Source organism: Myxocyprinus asiaticus, chromosome 27 (assembly GCF_019703515.2).
Source record: "Myxocyprinus asiaticus isolate MX2 ecotype Aquarium Trade chromosome 27, UBuf_Myxa_2, whole genome shotgun sequence".
Classification (NCBI taxonomy): domain Eukaryota; kingdom Metazoa; phylum Chordata; class Actinopteri; order Cypriniformes; family Catostomidae; genus Myxocyprinus; species Myxocyprinus asiaticus.
The window spans coordinates 29,800,024-29,824,484 of NC_059370.1; the positions used below are offsets into that span (position 1 = coordinate 29,800,024).

General features: G+C 38.3%; 1 protein-coding gene across 5 annotated transcripts; it reads left to right on the forward strand.

Moving 5' to 3' along the window:
- Window positions 1-333: 333 nt before the first annotated feature.
- On the forward strand, window positions 334-24,366 carry LOC127418283 (calcium uptake protein 3, mitochondrial-like). 5 transcript variants are annotated; one of them, XM_051658801.1, is made up of 15 exons: window positions 334-607; window positions 2,497-2,638; window positions 4,471-4,502; window positions 4,598-4,676; window positions 11,360-11,407; window positions 11,528-11,610; window positions 11,688-11,762; window positions 12,923-12,964; window positions 14,125-14,220; window positions 15,289-15,380; window positions 15,611-15,782; window positions 17,282-17,390; window positions 17,492-17,649; window positions 19,145-19,213; window positions 20,702-24,366. In XM_051658801.1, the coding sequence occupies exons 1-14, from the start codon at window positions 350-352 to the stop codon at window positions 19,211-19,213; spliced, it is 1,455 nt and encodes a 484-aa protein (XP_051514761.1). In that variant the 5' UTR covers window positions 334-349; the 3' UTR covers window positions 20,702-24,366. The 5 variants fall into 5 exon arrangements, with proteins under 5 accessions (XP_051514761.1, XP_051514760.1, XP_051514762.1 ...); XM_051658800.1 differs by having other exon boundaries at window positions 22,701-24,366; XM_051658802.1 differs by lacking the exon at window positions 20,702-24,366 and adding an exon at window positions 20,553-20,695.
- The last annotated feature ends 95 nt before the right edge of the window (window positions 24,367-24,461 follow it).

Sequence of the window (24,461 nt, forward strand, 5' to 3'; positions counted from 1 at the left end):
ACGTCACTGTATTACAGTTTTATCGTAGTAACAATGACTAGGTATTAACTATGGTATTTTGGGACCATACTATGTTTACCATGGTAATTTATTTATTTATTTATTTTTTGCAAGGAGGCGAGAGAAAACTACACTAAAACACACACAAAAAATGTCAAACCAGTATTTTAAAATGAGGTCTGAGGGCTAAATTAGACTTCCTAGATTCGGACTTCAGAGGAACGTATATATAACCGCAAAAACAGCAGCCTACAGCTGTTAATGTGTTCTTGCAGAAGCATGCACGAGTGAGGTAGAATATTTCATCTCGCGATGAGTGAGCGCAATCTGACCGTTATGTGACACAGTCATGATGGCCGCCATGCGTCTGTTTATGGCTCTTCGAAACAAGTTCACCAGCTTCAACAATGGTTCAAGCATTTACTTTAACAGCAGACAATCATTCAAGGGAAGAGCTGTTGTGAAATGTGTAGGGACAGGGCTGTGTATCACTCTCGGTGGATGCGCTGTTTACTACCATTACAATGCGACATCGGATCTGGGATACAAAGCGAGACGGCTGCGAGCATTGATTTCTCCGCTCCCAGCAGTAGCTGCAAAAGAGAAGGCAAGCATTAAAATTGAATTACATTTTTATAATGTTAGCGATTAATCCTCACATTTTAACACACTGATTATTGCTATAGCATCCTTTTTTTAACATTCATATTCGGTGGAGTGACATCAATGAAGGCGCTCTCCACCAGAGAAGTGCTGAATTCATTTGGTCTCAGTTCTTGAGTCAGGTGATGTACTATGGTTCTATAACGATATAATAAAGAAATAATCAAACAAATATTTATATAATTAAATGTATTTTACATTGTCAAAGATCATGTATTCTGAATGTTCAGTGGTGACTTAAGCTCCCATGGTTTATTTTACTAAGCATGCAAATTCAAACAAAGCCAGACAAACAAGGCTTTTCTGCAAACATGATCTTGGCATGAGTCTGTCAGGCAGGTTTGCTGGACAGTGATCTACGTTACTGTTGTCCAAAAGCCTTCATCAGATTGACGGATAATTAAACCAAACAGGACTGAATCACTCTCTACGTCTCTTCCTGCACCTTGTTCTCTTTTGTGTTTGTACTCTTATCTGCTTGGGTTGGATGCATCCTTGACTTGTGGATTGAGACGCAGGAATCCAGGGTTGAGGTAATTGGACACGGTAGCTTGGCAGCCGGGTTGACGTTTGATGAGGGAAATAAGTAATGGGGCACACATTCCCAGGGTGTTTGCACAGTGCCCAGTGGGCCTGGCTGTCGGCCACTGTAGAATGAGAAGACACTATTCATATGAGGTTTAGCCCTTGACATGTCTGCTTGTGGATGTTTGTGTGCAAACTTGTGTACAGGAATGGTTGCAGTAATAAAATAATACAAAACATTAGGGAATAAATAAAGGAAAACAAAACAAACACAAAACCAAGGAGGTCTATAAACACCTGGAGAAAGCTGTCCATTAGCATTCACATTCATCTCAATTGCAGTTGCTCAGCATCTACCTGCAGGGACTACCTGGACCAAACCATAACTCAGCCAATCTTACTGGTGTTGAAATTTCAGACCTGGTTATCAATAAAACACAACAGTGCCCGCCCACTTTTTCATCCGTTTTGTTTCCGGAAGTCTTTTTTTTTTTTTTTTTCATTTCTTCCATTGAGATTTCATAAATTCCTGTATAAAAGTGTTATAAGCTATTAATCAAAACTAGCCAACTCTGAGGTGCATCACAACATTACAAACTTTGATTTGATGCAAAAAAGTATTTGAAAATTGGACAGAAAGTCAAACGTGCAAAACTGTGTACTTACTGTCTTTAATGAGGGCATGAACTACCATGATGCATTGCAAATGACGTAATCAAACTAAAAAAGATGGAACTATTGATTGAAAGTTGTTGATTATAAGTATAGAAACAATATTTGAATTTTAATGCAAAATATTCTGATATTTGCAAATATACAAGTAGTTTGAGAGTGTAGGGAGACTGACTTGATTGTGTCATTCATAGAGTGTCATTAGAGTGGGTGGTTGTTTGGTGCACTTTGTTAGCCGTGATTCTCTGATTGGTGGATCTTTCTCTGTTGGAACATGAGATGTGTAGTTTTTCACAAGGAATTCTGCTGTTAAACACGATTTTTAAACAATGATGATGAAATAATCAGACTGATGGCTTCAACAGCAGCATAGACCATCGATTAACTACCTTAGATCTCATGTTAGGTCTGTCTTTAAAGTTTTAAAACTTAGCATTAAAAATCAATTGGCCTGTAGAGAAAATAATTGGGATTTTTACTTCAGGAACCTGACTGTTGCGTTATATAATGCTTTATATTATGATGCCCCCCCATTCATGAGATGAGTATCTGGCAATTTATTTAATAATAATTTTTCTTTATTTCCTATATTTGTACAATGTCCTCTAATTGACATGTGTATTTGTTTGATTATAGACCAATGCACTGGCTGAAGATGAGGTGTCGATGTCAGCTCATGAGCGCAGGTTCAGACTCTTCAGCTCATTGGAGTATGACGGACAGCTTTACATGACTCCCCTTGACTTCATTGAGTCTGTCACTATGAGTGAACCAAAGAGTGAGTTTCAGTTCATCTTCCTAAGCCACCTGGTCTCATAGTAAAAATGTGACTCTTTTGCAAAACTTATTATACGTGTCTCCAGGTACAATTCCCACAGTTTTCAGGTGAAATATACACTAGAGGCACTTCAACCACTGTGTGTTTTATTCACTTTCACTCAAATCATGACTTTAATTGCTGATTATGACTTTATAAATACTTATTTTTCTCTCTTTTACTCAGACCCTGTTATTTTATGATATCCACACACTTTTACTCAAAAACATCTTTTGAAAAACAATACATTTTAATGCTTGTATTACAGACCCACCTACATATATACACATATTCTAGTCTAAATAGTGTCTGCAGTAGCTCACCTGATAGGGCATTGGACTTAGAGTTGGAGAACTGTGATTCTAGTCCAGCTATGAACTCAAGCTGATATATGACATTACAGAGTTGTAGAAATAACACAGAATGATGTCTTTTTTTAAAAACATCTCATTTATATTTTAAAACACTTTTGGTTAGGTTCAAGCAAAAGTTTTAGTTTAGGGAGTTATGTTTTAAAAACATCCATCTAAAATTCACCTTAAAACCTCGTCTGAAAACAACACCATTTTATTTGCTTTTGGCGCCCCCAGTTGGACATACAACCTACAGGCTAACGTAAAGTTCATGAGATCAGGCTGTCATAAGCAGAACATATGAACTCAGATTCTAAATGTGAAGCTCTCATTTTGCTAGTGTCTGACCAATGCAAAGTAACTTTGAGATAAACAATGAGAAGCACTACCTTAATTTAAGTTAATTTCAGAGTTTTGTAGTAACTTTGCTTCTGTGAGATATTATACCCCTTTTATCTTTAACGCAAATGGCCATGTAGACAAAAAACAACATATGTAGCTGTAACACCTGCATGGAGATAGTCATCTCTCTCCGCCAGCATCACACTTATGGCTCATTTCTGTTACCAAAATCTGAAACCAACTAGAAAGACAGCTTCTAATCATGTGTGTCAGGTACAGAGGATCTCTCTTAAGTCCAGATGGAAGAGTACTTGTATAGGAGTTGAGTTTCAACCAGTCATGTTTGCTGCTATCTGAAACTTAGACTTCCTGGAATGTGCAGACAGGAATAAAATGTGAACTCTAATATTGAGGGCACGCATTGCGTCACCATTTTTAATGGCATACGCGTGACGGAATGGAATTCTGGCATTTATGATTTTATGCTGTGGTTGTAAAGCACACTTTGAGTGCATTATATAAACAGAAGCTATAGTTCATATTTTAACCTATAGTTATTTCCATTTTTACCAAAGACTTTGAGACTGTTGAAGAGTGTTTGTTTTTCACACACACACACGCGCGCGCGCGTGCGCGCACACACACAAAATTTAATATTTAATACATTATATATATATATAAGCAGTCTTGCATTGCAGGGCATTTTATCTGCATTCACTTGGATTTTTTGCAGATAATGCTAAAAAATAAAATCATGGTTATATATGTAGGTACTGTCAAACTGCTGAGAAAGGGGTAACTGATTTACCTAGCCAAAACATTTTAGTGTTCTGCTTCATCGTAACAGTATCTTTTCAAGGTTATCCAACTCTTAGGTTTTCTACTCTTATTTTTCTTACTCTACTACTTTCCAGGCTTATTTAACAAAAAGGTGGAATATTTTTATGTTGTCAGTATATAATTAATTATTTGTTTTATTAGCCTATAAACAATTAGGCCCATTTTCTGATCTTAACCATGTTTCTCTGCATGTTTCCTGTACCAGTAATATTGACAACATGCTTTAATATCTGTTTTCTTTTTTTTTTCTTTTTTTAGAAAAGAGGTTTTGGAGATCCCTCACAAAACAGGTACATTGATGTTCTTTTGATGACTGTTAAATGTATTTATACATTTTTAGTTTCAAAATTTTAAATGATCCTGAACATATGCACTCTTTTTCAAGGATCTTGACAAGATTATGTCAGATACACCACCAGTTTGGAAAGGATCTTCCTGTCTTTTTAGAAACCTGCGGGAAAAAGGTGACCTCATAACATCTCACTTTGAATATTGAAATGTATTGCACAAAGGCAGCATCACTTGCTTTGTCACTTGATCACTATTTACTCATCGTTGGGAAATCCCTTCAGGCAGCTCGATTTTGAGAGGTTCTGCTACAATTCCCCTGAGACAATAGTAGCCAAATTATGGATGATATGCATAAAGGTGCAACATCCTTAATGAACAGATATTGTGATGGAACTGCAATTAGGAAACAGTTTTTACAGATGCTTACTCTATGCCATCCACATACACAGTGTTATGAAACAATCAGGATTCTGAAACTTGGCCTTGAGAGAGTACACTGGCTGTAAATGGTCTTTTATCTCTCAAACAGGCTGGCATTACTGTGACATTGCTCTGGGATAATAGCAGATTGGAAAGTGACAAAATAGCACCCAGTGCATAATGTGTGGTATCAGAGAGCGAGACAAAGAGACCCAAGAGCAGAGGAACAACTCAAAGGATTTATTAACAATAAATGACAACTTTAACTGTGCTGGCGAAGACTGGAGATCCCGGCACCGGCTGCAGTTGAGGGAAGGAGTTCTGGGGATGAGTGCACGCTGTAGCCGCACAATGGGCATGTGTAGGGCGTGTTTGTAGATGAGTGTGTGCATTGTGGAAGTCAGGAGCAGATTCGTAGGAATCCTCCATGGAAACATAGTGAGGTGCAGAGAACAATGCCCAGCAGACTGAACAGCAATCACTTTCCCAACACGCAGACAGAGATGGGCTTCCTCCGTTGAAGATTCGTGAGCACAGAGAACAAGTGTACAGCAAGCTGGAAGTTAACCACACTCCCAACACACAGGCAGAGAAGGGAAAAAAAAAACAGATACACGAGACAGGACCAACTAGGCAGAGAGAGTGAGTTAAGTTAATTCACATCAAACTGCTTTCTATAATGGTAATACACAACAATAACTAAAGACTACATTCAACAATCCAGCAATGACAATGACACAACAAAGGCTTTAAATGGACAGGGAATCAGCAGAGAGACAGGTGCTGCCAGTACGTTAATTAGCGGCATGATCAGCATTCCCATTTGAACAATCAGTGTTCCTATGGAAACACTGATCACGCACACCGGCAACATGAGTGACACATGAGGGAGAGAAAGAACAAACAAACAGAACATGGAGCATGTGTCCAGATCCCGACACAGACCGAAACGAACCAGACAGGAAGTCAGGATCCAGACACCATGCTCCAGACACGAACAAGACCGACCGAAGAGCGCATAGCGGTAACTCACAACCAGACCTGTGTGCTCACAAAAAGAACGTACACGAAACACAAGACAGACCATGGGGCGATGATGTCCCATCAGACAAAAACCCAACCTGACAAAGTGACAGGATCATGACATCCCCCCCCTCCAAAGGGACACCTCCTGGCATCCCAAACGGGAACATCAAACAAGACAAACAAAACGAGCACTAACATAGAACAGAAAACACAACAGAAAGAGAGGGAGGAGAGGGAGGGAAACCAGGGAGTGAGTTTAAGGAAAGGAGCATGGTCTGGAGGCCTGGGAGGTGGCCTCAGGGCAGAGGGGACAGAGTACTGGGTGGCAGCCGCTGGACAGGGGTCGGAGGACTGGGTGGCGGCTGCTGGACATGGGTCAAAGGACTGGGCAACGGCCAGGGGGAGAGACTCAGGGGGCGGAGCCATGGAAGGGTCGGGGGCGGAGCCGTAGTAAGCTCGGGTGTGGGCGCTGGTCGCGGCAGGGGAATGGCTTCCATGGCCGTGGATGCTGGCCGCTACAGGGGAACAGCCTCCGCAGCTGTGAGCATTGGCAAATGCAACTGGGGAGCGGCTTCTGTGGCTGTGGGCACAGACAGAGACTGGAGAATGGCCTCCATGGCCGTGAGCACCGACAGAGACAGGGAAACAGCTTCCATGGCTGTGAGCACAAGTAGTGACAGGGGAACAGCTTCTATGGCTGTGAAGACCAACATGGACTGGGGAACAGCCTCTGTGGCTGTGAGGAGAGGTAGTGACAGGGGAACAGCTTCCATGGCTGTAAGCACTGGAAGTGACAGGGGAACAGCCTCTGTGGCTGTGAGCACAGGCACTGACAGAAGAATGACCTCCATGGTCATGGGCATTGGCAGTGGCAGGGGAACAACCTCCATGGTCGTGAGCACAGGCAGGGAAAGGGAAACAGCCTCTGTGGCCGTGGGCACAGACAGTACCAGGGGAAAGACCTCCGTGGTCATGGGCACTGGCAGTGACAGAGAAACGACCTCCATGGTCGTGAGCACAGACAGGAAAGGGAAAACAACCTCCGTGGCCGTGGGCACAGACAGTGATAGGGAAATGACCTTTGTGGTTGTGGGCACTGGCAGTGACAGGAGAATGATCTCCATGGCCGTGGACGCTGGCAGCAGCAGGGGAATGGCCTCTGTGGCCGTGGGCGCTTGCAGCAGCAAGGAAATGGCCTCCGTGGCCATAGAGCCGTGTCAGCAACTGATGAGCAGGCACCTGGCTTCTCCTCCACCTCCTCCGGGCAGTGACAGGTTCGTCAAACTGGTCCATTGGAACTTGCCACTTGGACACCACATCGATATCCATGAAGCTCCCTTCAGCTCTGGTATCCACCAATGCAGAAACAGCGTGACTGGCAGATCCACACTGCAACAGGGCCGGATCTCTACGAATGATGTGCAACAAGGAAGTCCGTTGTCCCACAAGGCGGTTCCCCAAACAGCGGCCCTTCCGGTGAGGAGTGTGATGACATATGCCACCTTCTTTGACTCCGACAGGAAAGCAGAGGGCTGCAATGAGAAGTACGAGGAACATTGTGCAAGGAAGGTGTAACAAGAGTCAGCCTCACCTGAGAACGGGGCTGGAGGGTTGGGGCAGGCCTTTGAGTGTCCAGAAATGTGGGGAATTGCCGGAGCCAGTGAGGGCACTTTCTGGGTGAGGCCGGCATTGGGAGACCGGCGGAGTTGTTGGATGACTGAGGTGAGCTCAGTGAGCTGTGACGCCATCATCTCCAGAGCCTGGTTATTAGCGGAGATTTGATCCGCTGACGTCCCAGTAAAGCTCCCTGCTGAGACAGGGTGGAGCAAAGAGTAGATTCCTCCACTGGGTCCATCTTGGCTGGATTGTTCTGTCAGAGAGTGAGACAAAGAGACCCAATAACAGAGGAACAGTTCAAAGGATTTATTAACAATAACTGATAACTTTAACTTTGCTGGCGAAGACTGGAGATCATGGCACTGGCTGCAGTAAAGGGAAGGAATTTTGGGGATGAATGCATGCTGTAGCCGCTCAATGGGCAGATCTGTGAAGAGTATGTTCATAGATGAGTGTGTGCGTTGTGGAAGTCAGCAGCAGATTCATAGGAATCCTCCGTAGAAGCGTAGTGAGGTGCAGAGAACAATGCCCAGAAGATTGGAGAGCAATCACTTTCCCAACACGCAGGCAGAGACGAGGAATCCTCCATTGAAGTTTTGTGAGTGCAGAGAACAAGCGTACAGCAAGCTGGAAGGTAACCACACTCACGACACGTGGGCAGAGACGGGCAACCAAACAGATACATGAGACAGGCCCAACTAGGCAAAGAGAGTGAGGTAAATTATTTCACATCAAACAGCTTTCTATAATGATAACACATAACAATCACTAAAGACTACATTCAACAATCCAGCAATGACAATGACACAATGAATGCTTTAAATGGACAGGGAATCAGCAGCAAAACAGGTGCTGCCAGTACCTTCATTAGCGGCATGATCAGCGTTCCCCTGGGAACAATCAGTGTTCCCATGAAAACACTGATCATGCATGCCAGCAGTGTGAGAGACACATGAGGGAGAGAAAGAACAAACAAACAGAACATGGAGCATGTGTCCAGATCCCGACACAGACCGAAACCGAACCAGACAGGAAGTCAGGATCCAGACACCATGCTCCGGACACAAACAAGACTGACCAAAGAGTATGTTCATGTACGTTCTTTGTGTGAGCACACGGGTCCAGTTGTGAGTTACCACCATGCGCTCACACAAAGAACGTACACGAAACACAAGACAGACCATGGGGCGATGATGTCACGGTCCCGTCAGACAAAAACCCAACCTGACAAAGTGACAGGACCATGACATTGTGGTATGTTGTTTTGAATAGAAAAAAGAGCAGAGGGGTGCACCATGCACACACAATCACACACTAATCCATAAATTACCCAGCTCTATATTGCCCTGAGGTTTTACTTTGTAGACGTGCCTTTTTGAAAATCCAGTGTTTGCATATCATAATTGACATATTAACAACAATGCACAAATTAAAAAGCAATTTATGCTATTGCAAGAATTCTAAATACAGTACAGTACTACATTCAGCACAGATGTCAAAAGGGTATTTTTTATTTGGGTCATTTAGACTTATTGGGTCTTACTCGTGAAACACAAGCAGAACGGATTTATATTTAAATTGTGCGTAAAAACATTATTTTGTAAATTGTTGCATTCCGTTCAATTGAACAATTTATTTAAGAACGGATTAATTTACGATTTACACCAAAATTCATTCTGCTTGTGTTTCATGAATAGGGCACATGGTCCCATGGTCCCAGGGGGTGGTGGTTTCAAGAAACTAACAGTACTTTCCTTGTAGGGTTCTTTCTTACACTTAAAACACTAAAACACTCTACGTAGTGCATGATATCTCTGCTTGCTGTTGCTCTCCTTGAGTGCCAATGCCTGGATTTGGGCTTTTAATCCACCTGTTAAATGTTAAAGCTGCACTTAGGTAAAAAAAAAAAAAAAAAAAAAGGAGATAGGCTTGATCTGTGAACAAAGCCTTGCTTCAGAAAATGAAAAGAGCTGTTTGAACTTTGCAATGTTGAGACTTGTCTTAGTGGCAGCCCCGTATCACTCTGGACAGTATGAATTCTAAGAATGGCCTTGGATTACATCTCCATCACTGACACTCTATATGAATTGTTTCTGTGGAATTCTTTGTGTTCTGACAACTGTTTGAGCTCATGGGCTGGGTTTCTTTCTGCAAGACTGAAGGTGTGTGGCTCTAATGAAACCTGTATAGGATCCTAAAGACTAAATGCATGGGTAGCCACAATTCAAAAACCTTTGCCTTGAGTACAGCTCTGCACATTGTCTCAACCAACTTCATGAGAAGCTTTTTAAACAGTATTAGTAACAGTAAGGAGTTCCCATATATACTGGCCACTTGTTGGATGCTTCTCTTTCACCATCTGGGACAACTTAACCATTTCCAAAAAAACAAAAACAACAACAAAACAAATAAAATAAAAATTGTATGTTCATTTTGTAAAGAAATTCAGATGTAGCCACATTTATTTTCGTTTGCAAAATGAATTTTGAGCATATAAGCACAAATCTTTTGATCAAAAAGGTTTTTAAAGATTCAGTTAAGTGTGTCCAAATTTTTGACTGATAGTGTACAGTAAATATATCAGATATTAAGATGGTGAATCAAATAGAAGGAACATCAAGAATCAAGGTGGCCTGAAATGTGAAAATATATTTGTGGTTGATATTATGTTTTACGAACACCTTTCTTTATCCTCCCTAAGACATTCCAAAGTCATTTTCCCACAGCACTCAAAGCAGCCCTCCTGAACTATCTGTGCGCAAGTCACTATCATCTCCTTCAAACAAAAGCTTGGGAATGCTTTCAGTGGCAGGAACAATTCTCCTTATGTCTCTCCTAGACAGAGACCTGACAGTTGCTCTTCCTTTCTTCTCCTCTCACACAACAAAGGACTTGCAGACCAAGTCAAAAAAGAAAACAAACCCACATCAGGCTTCAACAATCAGTTACAGATCACTTGAGAATGTTTTACACCTAGGAAAATAAACAGAGGGAAACTTAGGAGCCAGTGGCCTGCTTTAATTTTGTTTGGGGTTGTGTCCAGCCTGGTTACTTTATGTTTTAATGTCTCTGTTTGTGCAAAGAGAACATCAAACAAAGTAAAGAATGGGATCTGCTTAGATCTTATCAACGTAAAAGAAGAAAGGTTCTCTAGTTTAAACAACGTGATCACATGTGAAGTCGGCATGATGTTTCCGATAGTTTCGGTATACTAGGATCGGCAACTGTATGCCGATGCGCTGACATGCAGTATTCTTATCAGTCATGTTTGCAGTGGTTTCAATGTGTCAGCTGTGTGGGAGACTAGGGTTCAAAGCCAGGCAGTAACCACGTTTGAATAATCAATGACAAGCATGATTCGGAGGTTTCACTTTTCCCTCTAACATTACTTTTTTACTCCACTAATGGTTAAGGTAAGGTTTAGGTTGGGGGATAGAATCTATAAATATATGCTTTTCTCTTAATTTTATAACATCCTGTAAATCTGAAAACAATTTGCTTCACTACTAGCTTTTGGCGACCTCTCCTGGACATAAATGGTGCTCACACGTGCCCATTTGCCCTACAACACTTACCGCTTTGGCCACTGGGGGCAGTGTTTCGAAATTTCGGTCAACGTATACCGATTTTGACAAAAGAAAAGTTGATCTACTCTTCCCGATTTCACTGTGAGATCAGGCTGAGTTTAAAACAACATTTGATGATGAAAATTATTCTGGATACAGGTTCCCGGATGTTGGAACACAAGCTTTGTTTAAACTCTAAAAGCAAACGTTTATGTGCTGTTTTTCAGGCATCATCGCTTACACAGAGTATCTGTTTCTGCTTTGTATTTTGACAAGTGAGTATGTGTTTTAGTTTGATTCTCCACGCTTGTTTAAGCCAAATAAAAATCACAGTCACAAAGAGTATAGATACAAAAGGATCTATAGATGTCTCATATGTGTTTGTTTTTTTCTAGAGCCGCATGCAGGTTTTAAAATAGCTTTCAACATGATTGATGCAGATGGCAATGAAATGGTGGATAAGAGGGAATTCATGGTGGTAGGTGTAGTTTTTGTTTGTTTATAACATATGCACGCCAATCTACATGAAGAAAATTTCTTCTTTATTTCATTTAGCTTGAGGAGATATTCCGAAAGAAAAATGAAAAGAGAAAAGAGCGGGAAGGAGATACTGACACTTCATCTACACTGGTAAGACAAATGTGCAACTATTCTTCTAATCTTTCCACCAAAAGCCTTTTATAGCCCTCAGTAATATGAGGACATTATTTTGCCACATCTAGATAAAATGGATATTTCTGATTCTAAATTCCGATTGCATGAGTTGCTTTCGAAGCGGTTGTGAAATGACTATAAATACACACCTGTGACCACACATTATATTTTAATGTTCCAGGTTGCTATGTTACTTGGTAAACACAAATAGCTGATGGTTTCGGCTAATGAACTATGTCCCTTGGCAGAACATTTGTTTATTCCAATTATCCAGCGTTTTCCTGACCAACCACTGGGCACCACCATGTTGATTCTGATTGCCGTTGGACTGATTTTTGGTTCCAGTCTACATATGCAGTATAAAAGCTACAAAAACAAGCGATCCAGAACAACAACCACTTTAATTGGAAACTCTTTACAATAAGGTTCCATTTGTTAACATTAGTTAATGCATTATGTATCATGAGCTAACAACTAACAATATATATATTGTTTTACAGAATTTATTCATCTTTGTTAATGTTATTTAAAATACAATTGTTCATTGTTAATTCAGTTTAGTTCATAGTGCATTAACTAATGTTAACTAATATAACTTTTAATTTTAAAATTGTATTAGTATATGTTGAAATTAACATGAACCAATATAAATAAATGCTGTAAAAGTATTGTTCATTGTTAGTTCATGTTAACTAATGTTGTTAACTAATGTTAACAAATGGAACCTTTTTGTTAAGTGTAACCTTTAAGTGTTAGTCGGAATAAAAATGAGTCAGGCTCAACGTCACTACAAGTACACTACAAGTATTTAATAACAGCAATGCTACTAACTTTGGGCCATAGCTTCAAATAATCTATGCCCACTGCTTAAACTTTGACTGGTGAGTCATTACAACCCAACAAATTATCATTGCTATGGAGCCAAATGTTGTTGTTGTTGTTTTTTTTTTTTTTTTTTTTTTTGTTGCTGCAATTTTTACACATTTTTAATATGCAGAACATCACATTATCCACTAAGAACGCACATTGCATTAAGACTTCATTGTCTTTTAAATGTTGTGAAAAATGACAGATGCTGAATGATGATTTGATTTTTTACTTTATTCAACACGCCACCATAATCTTCTGCGTGTAAGAGTGTGGAAATGTACGGATATCAAGGCTCTGTCAACAGCAATGTATGTATCTGTAGAATTCTACAAGCATGAATTTGACATGTATTCTAAGCATGCCAGTTAACATGGTTGGTGCATGATTGATCTTTTACAGTCTTGGTCTTCAGCAACCATGCATGCCCATCATAACCACTAATGTTTTGATTTGCAGCTTAATCCTAATTAGTGCTCAATAAACCAGAAGACTAAAACTTTGGGATACATTTGGCTTCTTTTAGACAAGCAGGCAGCAATATTATTTTACATAAGATGTTTGGGTAAGGTGTAACGGGGTGACTCTCATGCATGGCTCACCTCCAGAGAAGAAGGACAATGCAGCTCTAATGGGGCTCAGTCAAACGCAGTCTGAAATGCAGCTCTATTGTTTAGGAGACCAGAAAAATCATCCCGAGACTTACACAGATGATTTATGTTGCTTGTCTACTGTCAGGTGCTTTTTGTTAAAGAATGGTCTCACAGAATCACGTTAAAAGGCCCTCAACTGAAGAATGACAATTCAACCTGGACCCCCATGTTTTATTTTTACTGTTGTTTGATAAGTGGTATTTGGGTTTGGGTTACTTCTTTCGAAGGCTTGACCATGAAGAGTTTTGTGTCACTCAAAGTATATAACTCAAGTCGGCACCAAACAAGAGATGGAAGGAGCTGTTACAGCTCTGTGCAGTACGTTCCTGCAGTCATCATGTTTTTTTCCACGTCATCTCAATGAACTGATGTTGATTTAAAGGTGATGTGTGTAAATTTCTTTGGTTTTTAAAATACTTTGTCCTATGTCAACTTAATATGCATAGACAACTAAAAATAAATCATTTTAGGTTTGTTAGACATGTTTGCCCTCTCTAGCTGAGAGCGTTGTTTGGTTCCTTGGATTAAGATTAAGGAAACAAGCCCTGCTCATTCAAAGACTAAAACAACCTAGAAAACAAAAAACTTAATTTTGTTTCTTTAAAACAATTAAGGCCACAATTGAGATGATCTATGATAGAACAGCATTGATCCCTTAGGGGAAATTCAGTGAAAGGGTGTCGCTAAATTTGACATTTTGTTGCATTACTTCAGATCGATTTTGCATGTGGATTAGACATTTTACGTGCGTTGTCAGTCTGCTTGATATTTTTGGTGAATCTTGTTAAGCCTTTAACATCTTCACCTCTGATACGCAGGTACTTAAAAAAGAACAGCCTCAGTCTGAACCCAGAAGTTTCTGGGATGTTCTAAGGCACGGTGCAAGAATAATTGTCTTTTCAGATCTGATGGAGGTACAAGTATCCTCAAGCTCATGTGTTTTTTTCATTCTAATTCCATTATAACTTTGGCCATTCACTGTCCCCCCATCTCATGTGAGGTTAAGCTCATTGTTTTATGTTTTTGGCATTATTTAATTTTTTATTTATTAATTACTGTATCACCATGTTTCATGTTGGTCAAGTTAGATATAAGACTAAAACAAATTGCAGTTGTTACCTAAATGATCTATTTCTGCTTGATCTAACCCATAAAAATACTTTCGTTGGTGTAACCTCATTTGTCAAATAATACAATTTTTGAACTGAATAAACCCAGTTAATCTAGATGTTACCATATGATGCACACTTTTAGATTACCTCATATTTACTTTTATTTTTTTACAGAGTAATAGAACTTTCTGATAGTAAAATTAAGAAAATTGTAAATAGGCTATTCAGCAAAAGATCATTTGTTCCATTTGAATACATTTGAAAATGTATTATATGATGTTTAGTATATGGATCTTGGTCTTGACCCATTTACCAAGACTGGATGCTTGGTTGTACATGCAAATGTAGTATATAATGTTAAATTATCTCTCTAAAATAATTTCAATTGACATTTCAAGGCATCATTTTGAAAAAAGAAAATACCTTCAGATACACAATAGCTCTTGTTTTGTATAAGATACAGTATGTGGCTGCAAAGGAAGATTTAATAAGGTACAATGGGAGCATGTTCCAATAAACAAACAACTACACCCTGAAATGCAAAACACTGATATGCAGATTTCTGCATGAGGAACCTGTTGTCTGCTTGGCATGAGAGGATGCAATGGCTGCTCCATGAAGTGTCTTTGCTCTATCAAGCATATTAACATTAGTACGTGTGAACTTTCAAACACTTTGTTCAAGTCATGCCTAGCTTTTGTTTTTGTTTGTCTTTGTATCGGTTTTATTTGTTATGTCCATTCCAACACATTCATACTGTACTGTGGTCAAATGTTTTTGTGTACATGTGATGGTTTTATTCTGATAATATTTGCTTCCTCATTCAGTTAGTGCAGCTGAATAATGTGTTTTCATCATTTGCTTTCACAGCACGAACCAGAAAATGCCACCGACACAACCCTGCTGGTGCATTTTTTTGGAAGAAAGGGCAAAAGTGAACTCAGCTTTGATGACTTCTACAGGTGAGAGACAAATTATGAGCATTTTGTGATGTTGAATGTTGGCTGCTGGTGATGTCATTATTAATGCATAGCCCTTAAAATTGTTTTTAATGCCCGGAGGCAATCAGAGAGGAGCATGTGTTTTCTCATCAAAGCATGTTGGGATGGTCCTGTCACTCAGTCTGGTGTCCCACTGAGCAAGTGATGGCATCTTCTCTTAACACTGTGTCTGTGTCACGCATTGTCGGCAGATTCATGGACAACCTGCAGACAGAAGTCCTTGAGATTGAGTTCCTCAGCTATTCAAAAGGAATGACCACCATCAGTGAGGAGGATTTTGCTCGGATCCTGCTGCACTACACCACAGTGGAGAACATCGCTGGCTACCTTGAGAATGTGAATCAAAGCATACCAGATGAGAAGGTAATACGTTTGCTCTGGACACACACACTCAAAACCATCATCACTCAGCAGAATCAAATGTAAGGTTTGAGCCTTTCAGACGAAAGCACCACAGGTACCACATTTGATTTCATGCCCATTTGCATTTGGTTAGTTGACATGAGATATTTCTGGGAAGCTGACATGTCATGCGGTGTGACATGGTGAATTATTTTACAAAACTGCATTTTGCTTATTCTTTTATAATAATTATGCATGCAGTTTTTATGATTTCATATTAATTGAGACTACATGGAATATTTGTACCTGTAAACATTAAATTGCCACACCACAGGACCATTTAAAATGAACTAGTGAAGGCAAATGGTGACCAGTGACAACACCTAAAATATACACTTTTCCTTATACATTTATATAAATGTTAATCTAAAATCTTTGTTTTTATATATTAAACCATATTTAAAATGTATTCCAACATGTTGTTTGGGAATTGCCTAATGATTGTAAAGTAGATCAGATTAGTATTAAGTACTTAATCAAGTTACACCATGACAATATTCCACTCCAAGATCTGCCTTGCTACTACTTTATCTTTTTGATTGATCTTTTTCATGTCTTTTTTGTTTTTTGTTAATGAGTCTGAATTAGTCCATTCAAATCAGTGCATAGCATAGCAAAGATCATCACAGCACATCTTTTGGGAGAAGTGGATAGAGGAGGATATTTATAATCTGAGAGTTGGGTTGTTTACCTCGTTGCACACTGACCATCACATTATGAGGTTAGATTCTTTTCAGTTGCTTGAGGAGGCTGTTGGTGGACGGCAATTGATATATAAGTGGTTCTTTTTCTTAAGTTAAGAGATATTGCAATGCAGCTTAACTCGTAAAAGCAACAAAGCATCACATATTACTCATTAGTTCATTTGTAAAACAGAAGTTGTTAGTTGCAAGAGGGTGTTCAGAGAAAGACATGGGTCTAGTGCCTGGAAATGGATGAGTGGAAATCAAAAGGTCTGCTGTTCAGATAATCTGTTAGTGGTGAAATATTTTGGATACATCCCTTTGTTTTTATTTATGCAAGTATCAGGTTAATCTTCTTTAGACAAGTTGACAATCCACCCGACCTCTCCTTACACAAAACAATCCAGAGGTGTTGACAGCTCAGATTGTATAGATAGGGAGCAGGGGCTGGAGACGTGTGCTGGGATTGTTTGACTTTGCTATTTTCTGCCTTGGGATCTGTCTCCTCTTGTTTGAAAGGTTAGGTGTGATACAGTTTTGCATTGTTTAGATAGTTACATTTATTATATGGAGAATTATTAAGTGGAGTCATCTTTTTGAAAGTCATCAATTTTCTGTTTCTTCACTGCATGAGCGCTATCATTTTATAAAGAAACCGGCTTAAGCTAATTATCTTTTTATTGCCCAAAGCTTCTTAAAAGGATCTTCTTAATTACTATTTAAAAACTGTCCAGGGAATGAACTGTAAATATATAACAACTGGGTCTTTTATTACAGGGAATCACTTTTGAAGAGTTTAGGTCCTTCTTTCAGTTCCTCAATAACTTGGAGGATTTTGCCATTGCCATGCAGATGTACAACTATGCAAATCGCCCAATTGGACAAGGTAAACGTGTTACTATAATCCAGTTACTCCACAAACTGTTTCTGACACAAATGACTCTGGAGATTAGCTGTTTCTAATCATGTTTGGCTTTCTTGTCACAGATGAGTTTGCTCGTGCAGTTTATGTGGCCACTGGTCTAAAGCTCTCACGACACCTAGTGAACACCATTTTCAAGATCTTTGATGTGGACCATGATGACCAGCTAAGCTACAAAGAGTTCATTGGGATTATGAAGGATCGGCTGCACCGTGGTTCTTGGGTAAATTTGGCTTGAAGGTTGATGGTTGAGGTTGTTTAAATGCCATTTATCCACATTTGAAAGCACAAAGGCAGTTATAAATCTAGACTTTAAATGGATACAAGGCATTTGTATTTATATTTAGTAGAGTGTTTCCAAGATTTTTTTTATGCAGGGGAATTATTTTTATTTTTTTGTCAAAAGGTTGATATTATGAGTGCCTGGGTTTGCCAAAAGTTGCCAGGTTTGTGCCTTCAAATCTTTTAAAGATATATATATATATATATATATATATATATATATATATATATATATATATATATATATATATATATATATATACTCAGACACACACACACACACACACACACACACACACATATTTATATACACCCACCTACACACACACACACACACACACACACCCCCATGTTGGTGCAGCTATCATTATGAGGACTCTCCATAGACATAATGATTTTTATACTGTACGAACTATAGATTCTATCCCCTAAGCCTACCCCTAAGCCTAACCCTCACAAAAAACTTTCTGCATTTTTACATTTTCAATAAAACATCGTTTAGTATGTTTTTTTAAGCGATTTTAATTATGGGGCACTAGAAATGTCCTCATAAACCACATTTATAGCATAATACACTTGTAATTACCAGTTTTTAACATAAAAGAAAGTCCTCGTAAACCACTTAAACCTGCCCACAAACACACATTTATATATATATATATAAGTTTTGTTTGAGGCACTCAGTAGCAAGTAAACTAGATATTCATAAGCAGAACTGTAAAATTTAATAAGTTGACTTTACTTAAAAAGTAAGGATATAAAATATACTTATTTGGCTCAAGTTAAGTGGACTATTCCTAGTTCACTTTACTTGAGCCAAATAAGTACATTTACAAGTACATTTTTAATTAAGGTTAACTTATTAGATTTTACAGTGATATTGTTTTCTATTTGTGAAATAATCAGTACTTTTTACTTTTGGTAGAGATTGATGTACCATATATTGTGTTTTTTTCTTTTCTTTCTATAATTTTCTTGCCAGACTATAATTGTGGTATGATATAAGACTTACCTGCCCTTAAATGTCAAAAAAACCAAAACAAACTGTTGTTAATTGCATTACATGTTGGCAAGATGATCTCTGCATAAGTGGCCGTTTTCTGACTAGGCTGCAAGTGGACCAGATAGAAGTGAAAAGTCTAGCTACATAAGGCTAATGTTGTTGTAATACATTTAAACCCTATATTATTCATTATTAGTCTATTAAGCTATTTTTATTAGCTTTATTATTATTACATCCCAAATTCCCAATCAACTAGAACAAAAATATAATTTGTATTCTTGTGGGTGAAAATTCGCTGCCATCTAGTGGCTATTTATTGACCCTTCAGTATGCTAGTTATCTTAATGATTAGCAGCCAAATCGTCAAAAATATATATTTTTTGTCATTGTCAATGAAAAGATAATGTGTGTCATGTTACCATTCTGACCTCAGGGATACAAAGTTGAAGAGAGATTCACATCCTTTAAAGCCTGTATGAAGAAGGAACTCACTAGCAAATAGGTACGTTCATGGTTGAATAGCAGAAACAATGGCAACTTAGTGTCATAGAATAAACATTACTATAATACAGTTTTTGCAAACTGAATTTTACATGCCGGTTGTTATGTTTTGCTCCAGTTTTTCTGGTGAAATGAACCTTAGAGGCACTTTGACAACTGTGCGTTTTATTCACTGTCACACAAATCACGAGAACAATTGCTGATTCTGACTTTATAAACACTTATTTTCACTCTATTACTCAGAAACTGCTATGTTATGATACCAAAACACTTTTACTCTCATTATTTGAAACATGATACATTTTAACACCCACATTTACACACTTATTCCAGACCGTGTAAGCTTTGGCATAGCTCACCTGCTAGAGTGTTTGACTTTACATTTGGAAGACCGTGTTTCGAGCTCAGTCTAGGATGTTCAAAACTAAATTGAATGTAAAACAAAATTGACAGATGTGAAACGAATTGACGTGGGTGCTTCAGAAAAAAACATTTGCTTTTCATGTCGAATTTGCTTTTAAAACACTATTGGTTAGGTTTAGACTAAAGTTTTAGGTTAGGGATGTAAGTTTTACTCATTACAACATCCATCTAAAATTCACCTTGTCTGATTAGAACATCATTTCACTTGTTTTTGGCACCCCCCACTGAACATTTCACAAGGAAACTGAAGTCAAACGTGTAATAGGGTTGATTTTAGAATCAAAAGATTTAGAATGCTTACAAATATAAGGAATTTGTCTTGGTGACAGAAGCTTCCAGTGCACAAACAATACAACATGACAGAGATAATAAAAAAAATGTGAATAAAAATAAAAAGTGAATAGAAAATATAAGTATATATAGAAATACACAATAAGACAATATATGTGTGTGTGTGTGTGTGTGTGTGTGTGTGTATTGCACATAATTATTGCTCAATGGGGCAGTTTTAACTGTTCATGAGATGGATAGCCTGAGAGAAAAAATGGTGCTCAGTGCTCTGAAGTGTCGGCCAGAAGGCAACTGTTCAAAAAGGTAGTGTGCTGGGTGAGTGGGGTCCAGAGTGATTTTTCCAGGCCTTTTCCTCACTCTGGAAGTGTATAGTTCTTGAAGGGAGGGCAGGGTCAACCAATAATCTTCTCAGCAGTCTGAACTGTCCTTTGTAGTCTTCTGATGTCCGATTTCATAGCTGAATCAAACCAGACAGTTAATGAAGTGCAGAGGACAGACTCAATGTCTGAAGAGTAGAACTGTATCAGCAGCGTCTGTGGCAGGTTGAACTTCCTCAACTGGCAAAGGAAGTAAAACCTCTGCTGGGCCTTTTTCACAATGGAGTCAATGTGGGTCTCCCACTTCAGGTCCTGTGAGATGGTAGTGCCCAGGAACCTGAATGACTCTTGGGATGTTCACAAATCCACAATCATCTCCACCGTTTTGAGCGTGTTCAACTCCAAGTTGTTTTGACTGCACCAGACAGCCAGCTGTTCAACCTCCCTTCTGTATGCAGACTCATCGTCATCCTGGATGAGGACGATGACAGTAGTATCATCTACAAACTTCAGGAGCTTGACAGAGGGGTCCTTGGTGGTGCAGTCATTTGTGTACAAGGAGAAAAGTAGTGGGGAGAGTACACATCCATGGGGGGCACCAGTGCTGATTGTACATGTGCTGGAGGTGAATTTCCCCTGTCTCACTAGCTGCTGCCTATCTGTCAGAAAGCTGGTGATCCACTGACAGATAGAGGTGGGAACAGAGAGTTGGTTTAATTTAGTCCGGCGTATAGCTGGGATGATGCTGTTGAAAGCCGAACTGAAGTCCACAAAACTGGTCTGTCCAGGATCCTTTTTGTAGACTTCAGTTTGGCTTTCAACCGGTCATTTCAAGTCAGTAGTAAGGTAATTTGATCTAATATTTCATAATTTTTTTTAATGAAACAAAATAGTAATTTGCAGTTTTCAATTTTGCCTGACATGATTATCTATATAAAAAAGTCAATAACTGTCCAGTTAGTGAAAGGATAGTATCTGGGGTAAAAAGCCCCCCTGTTGCAGGGGCTGAAGGCCCCCATAAAACACGCAGTTTTCTTAAGTGGAGGGAATAGATTTGTTCTGAAAAATGTTCAGTGGGCTCACAATGACTGATCCAATCACAATGGTGATTAATTAGTTTATAGAATACTTGATATGTTCTGAAATGTCAAATGTGTTTTAAAGTAATAAGAAATGATGCCCCCTTTTCTGAAGTGGTTATTTTGAATAAGCATTATCTTATTTATTTATTTTTTTAAACTAAAAAAACATCTTGCTGTCTCAGAAGTATTTGCATAAGTTGACAAATTGTGCCCTATAACTATTGCCTCGGTATCTACACAATATCACTAAAAACTCCTGTGGGCCTTTTACCCCTCACCACTTTCTTTTTTAATGAATTTTATTTAAAACAACCTTCTGTTATTATTTCTTTTCTCACAAATTATGTTGCTCCTTCAGTATTCAATGAAAATACATGTATTTCTTGAATCTTGATACACTTTGTGACTAGTAAAAAAGCAAATTTTCCTTAGGGTGTGCCTTTAGCCCCGTTGTACCCTACCACACGTAATTTTGGTTAGCAAAAATGTTGCCATGTTCACGTAAATTTCATGAGATCACGCTGAAAAATGCAGTAAATATTATCTTAAAGGTGCACTCAGTAACTTTTTGTTTGTGTCATCTTGGACTAACAGTGACACCTAGTGGTGTGGATGGAGAACCATTCAAAATCAGTAGTTTTCATTTACAGGTGCCATTGTAGAAAATCACTATTCACAGTCCAAGAGAGAAAGTGTCACATAACAAGATGGTTACTGAGATTAAGCAAGTAGAATTCAGTTGGTCATGTGATTCTAAAATATCAGCCCCCATGAGGGCACACCTGACCCATGTAGAATAAACAGCTTTTATAAGGTTACTGGTATGACTAGAGTCCTCATCTCATGTGAGTGTTCATGATTTTATACATATGTTTCAAAATTACAATTAACTTCTTTAAAAGTAAAACTTTTTTAATGGGGGAAAAATTACTGAGTGCACCTTTAAGTTATGCAGTGTTTTAGGTTTAGCTTCATGATATTGCTCTGGGGAACTGTGAATTAATGATACTGAACCACAGCTCTAGCACTGCTCAGCATTCAGGCAAAGCTCTTTCTCTAGCATCAGATTACTCTGTAAAATTAATGTGTGCTATCGATAGATACAAGATACCAGCCTAACATAGTGTATTCAGACTTAACTTAGTAATAGAATACAATGGCCAACCCACAAGCAAAGCACATTACACTATTTTTATTTACTACAGTATATAATATATTTTTTATTATGAATGTAGTAATTTATTCAGAATATCCCTTAATGGATACAGTTATGTTGTGCTTCAAAGTAGATAAATAATCAGAATGTTCTTTGTTTGATGTTTATTCCTCTGTGAAGTGATATTGCTATTCTTCTGTGTGCCTTTGATTTCTGTAGGTACAATTCCTGCTCAGCTTCACATCCTTAGCCATCACGGTGAAGAAATCTCAAGTTGGTTTAAAGTTCTCAGTGAACCAATGCAATTATACCAGACCTGTTTCAAACTCTTTAAGAAACAAACACTGCCACAATTAGATTAACATGCTACCTCTTTGGCCTACTTTTAGAGCTTTGTCACTTGTCAGACATTTTCTAATCTCTTTAAAAGCCATTAACTAAAAGGTATAATAGCCATGACTTTTATTTATTAAGCAGAGTTATTAATTAATGGTCTTATAAATTTAAATAGGTCCAGTGCCCACATTTTGGGATAGATGACGCTGCTGTAATGATTTGTAAAGTAGCCTCTCCATTTTCATGATGAAACGTTACTAACTAAAATGTTTAATTTTCCATATGACTTACCTTTTTTCAGGAACTGTTTATTATGAATATGCCAAACATATTTTGTAATCTTTGTGCAGGGTTCCCACAGTCACTGAAAACTTGGAAGTGTCTTCCAAGTTCCAAAACAATCTTGTTTTCCAGGCCTGGAAAAATCATGGAAATGATTAAAATCTTGAAAGTCAAATAAATATCTTTGAATAAATACAATACTATATATATATATATACACACACACACACACACAGTATGTCATATACACTTTATATAAATATAAATAATATGCATTTTTTTTTTATAGTTATGCTCTGATCTAAAATATTTTATCGAGAGTAAAACTTGCTTGTAAGTCATACTGATGTCTGAATTGTGAGCAAATTATTATTTTCATATTTTCATTCGGTTATTTTCAAACGGGTTCACAAATCCACCTGAATGATTCTTAAAAATCATTATCCATTAATCATTCACAAACAGTTAGAAGGGTCATGGAAAATTCATAGAAATTATTTGATCAAAAAGTGTGGGAACCCTGACTGAGGCATCCCACAAAACATCCTCTTTATTACGTTGAACTGAAAATGTCAATGTTAAAAGTGCTGAATTCTAATGGAATATAGAGTTATTTAATCTCTATTTATTTATATCTATTTTATGTAAAGAAAATGTTCTCCTGGGTTTTAATGCTGAGAAACTGACAAAGTCTGTATCTTTCCCTACTTTGGTGCTGCATCGGTAATGCATTGTTCAGTTTGATTCTGTACGAGTTATAAGCCAGCTAATCTTCCCTTACAATGAGCACATTGCTAATAGTTTCTCTGAGCTTGTCCACTACTCACCACCCAGATCAGTTTACACAGGGTCTGACAGTGCTGAGCCCACAGAGCAATAATTATTCCTCAGTAATCTTACAATGTGCTGCACATACAGATCTCTCCTCTCCTCTTGAGTTTCTTACTCTGTTGCTCCTTCATCTTGCAAAGCCAAAATTACAAACAAACAATCTAAAAATGCATCAATCTCTGTTAATGTCATTATAACAGTAGTTGTCTCACTGAATATAATTGTATGATGCATCAGGCTTTAGAATATTGACCATGTTTTATTATTCACCTTTTTTCATTAGCTATTTCATATCTTTCTTTTAGGCAATTAAGGCCAATAATTTTTTCCTTTTGCATATGACAGTGTGCATCTTCCATTACTGCTGTCAAAAGTGAAGTATGCTTTTTATGCATTAGTATTCAGATTGCCTAGACAGTTTGAATTACTTATTTAAGACCACAATCAAAATAAAATATTGTGGTGGTAATTGTTTGTTTCATGTCTTGTTTATGTATTGCTTGCAGTGGTGTGCTGTCTACTACTTTCAAA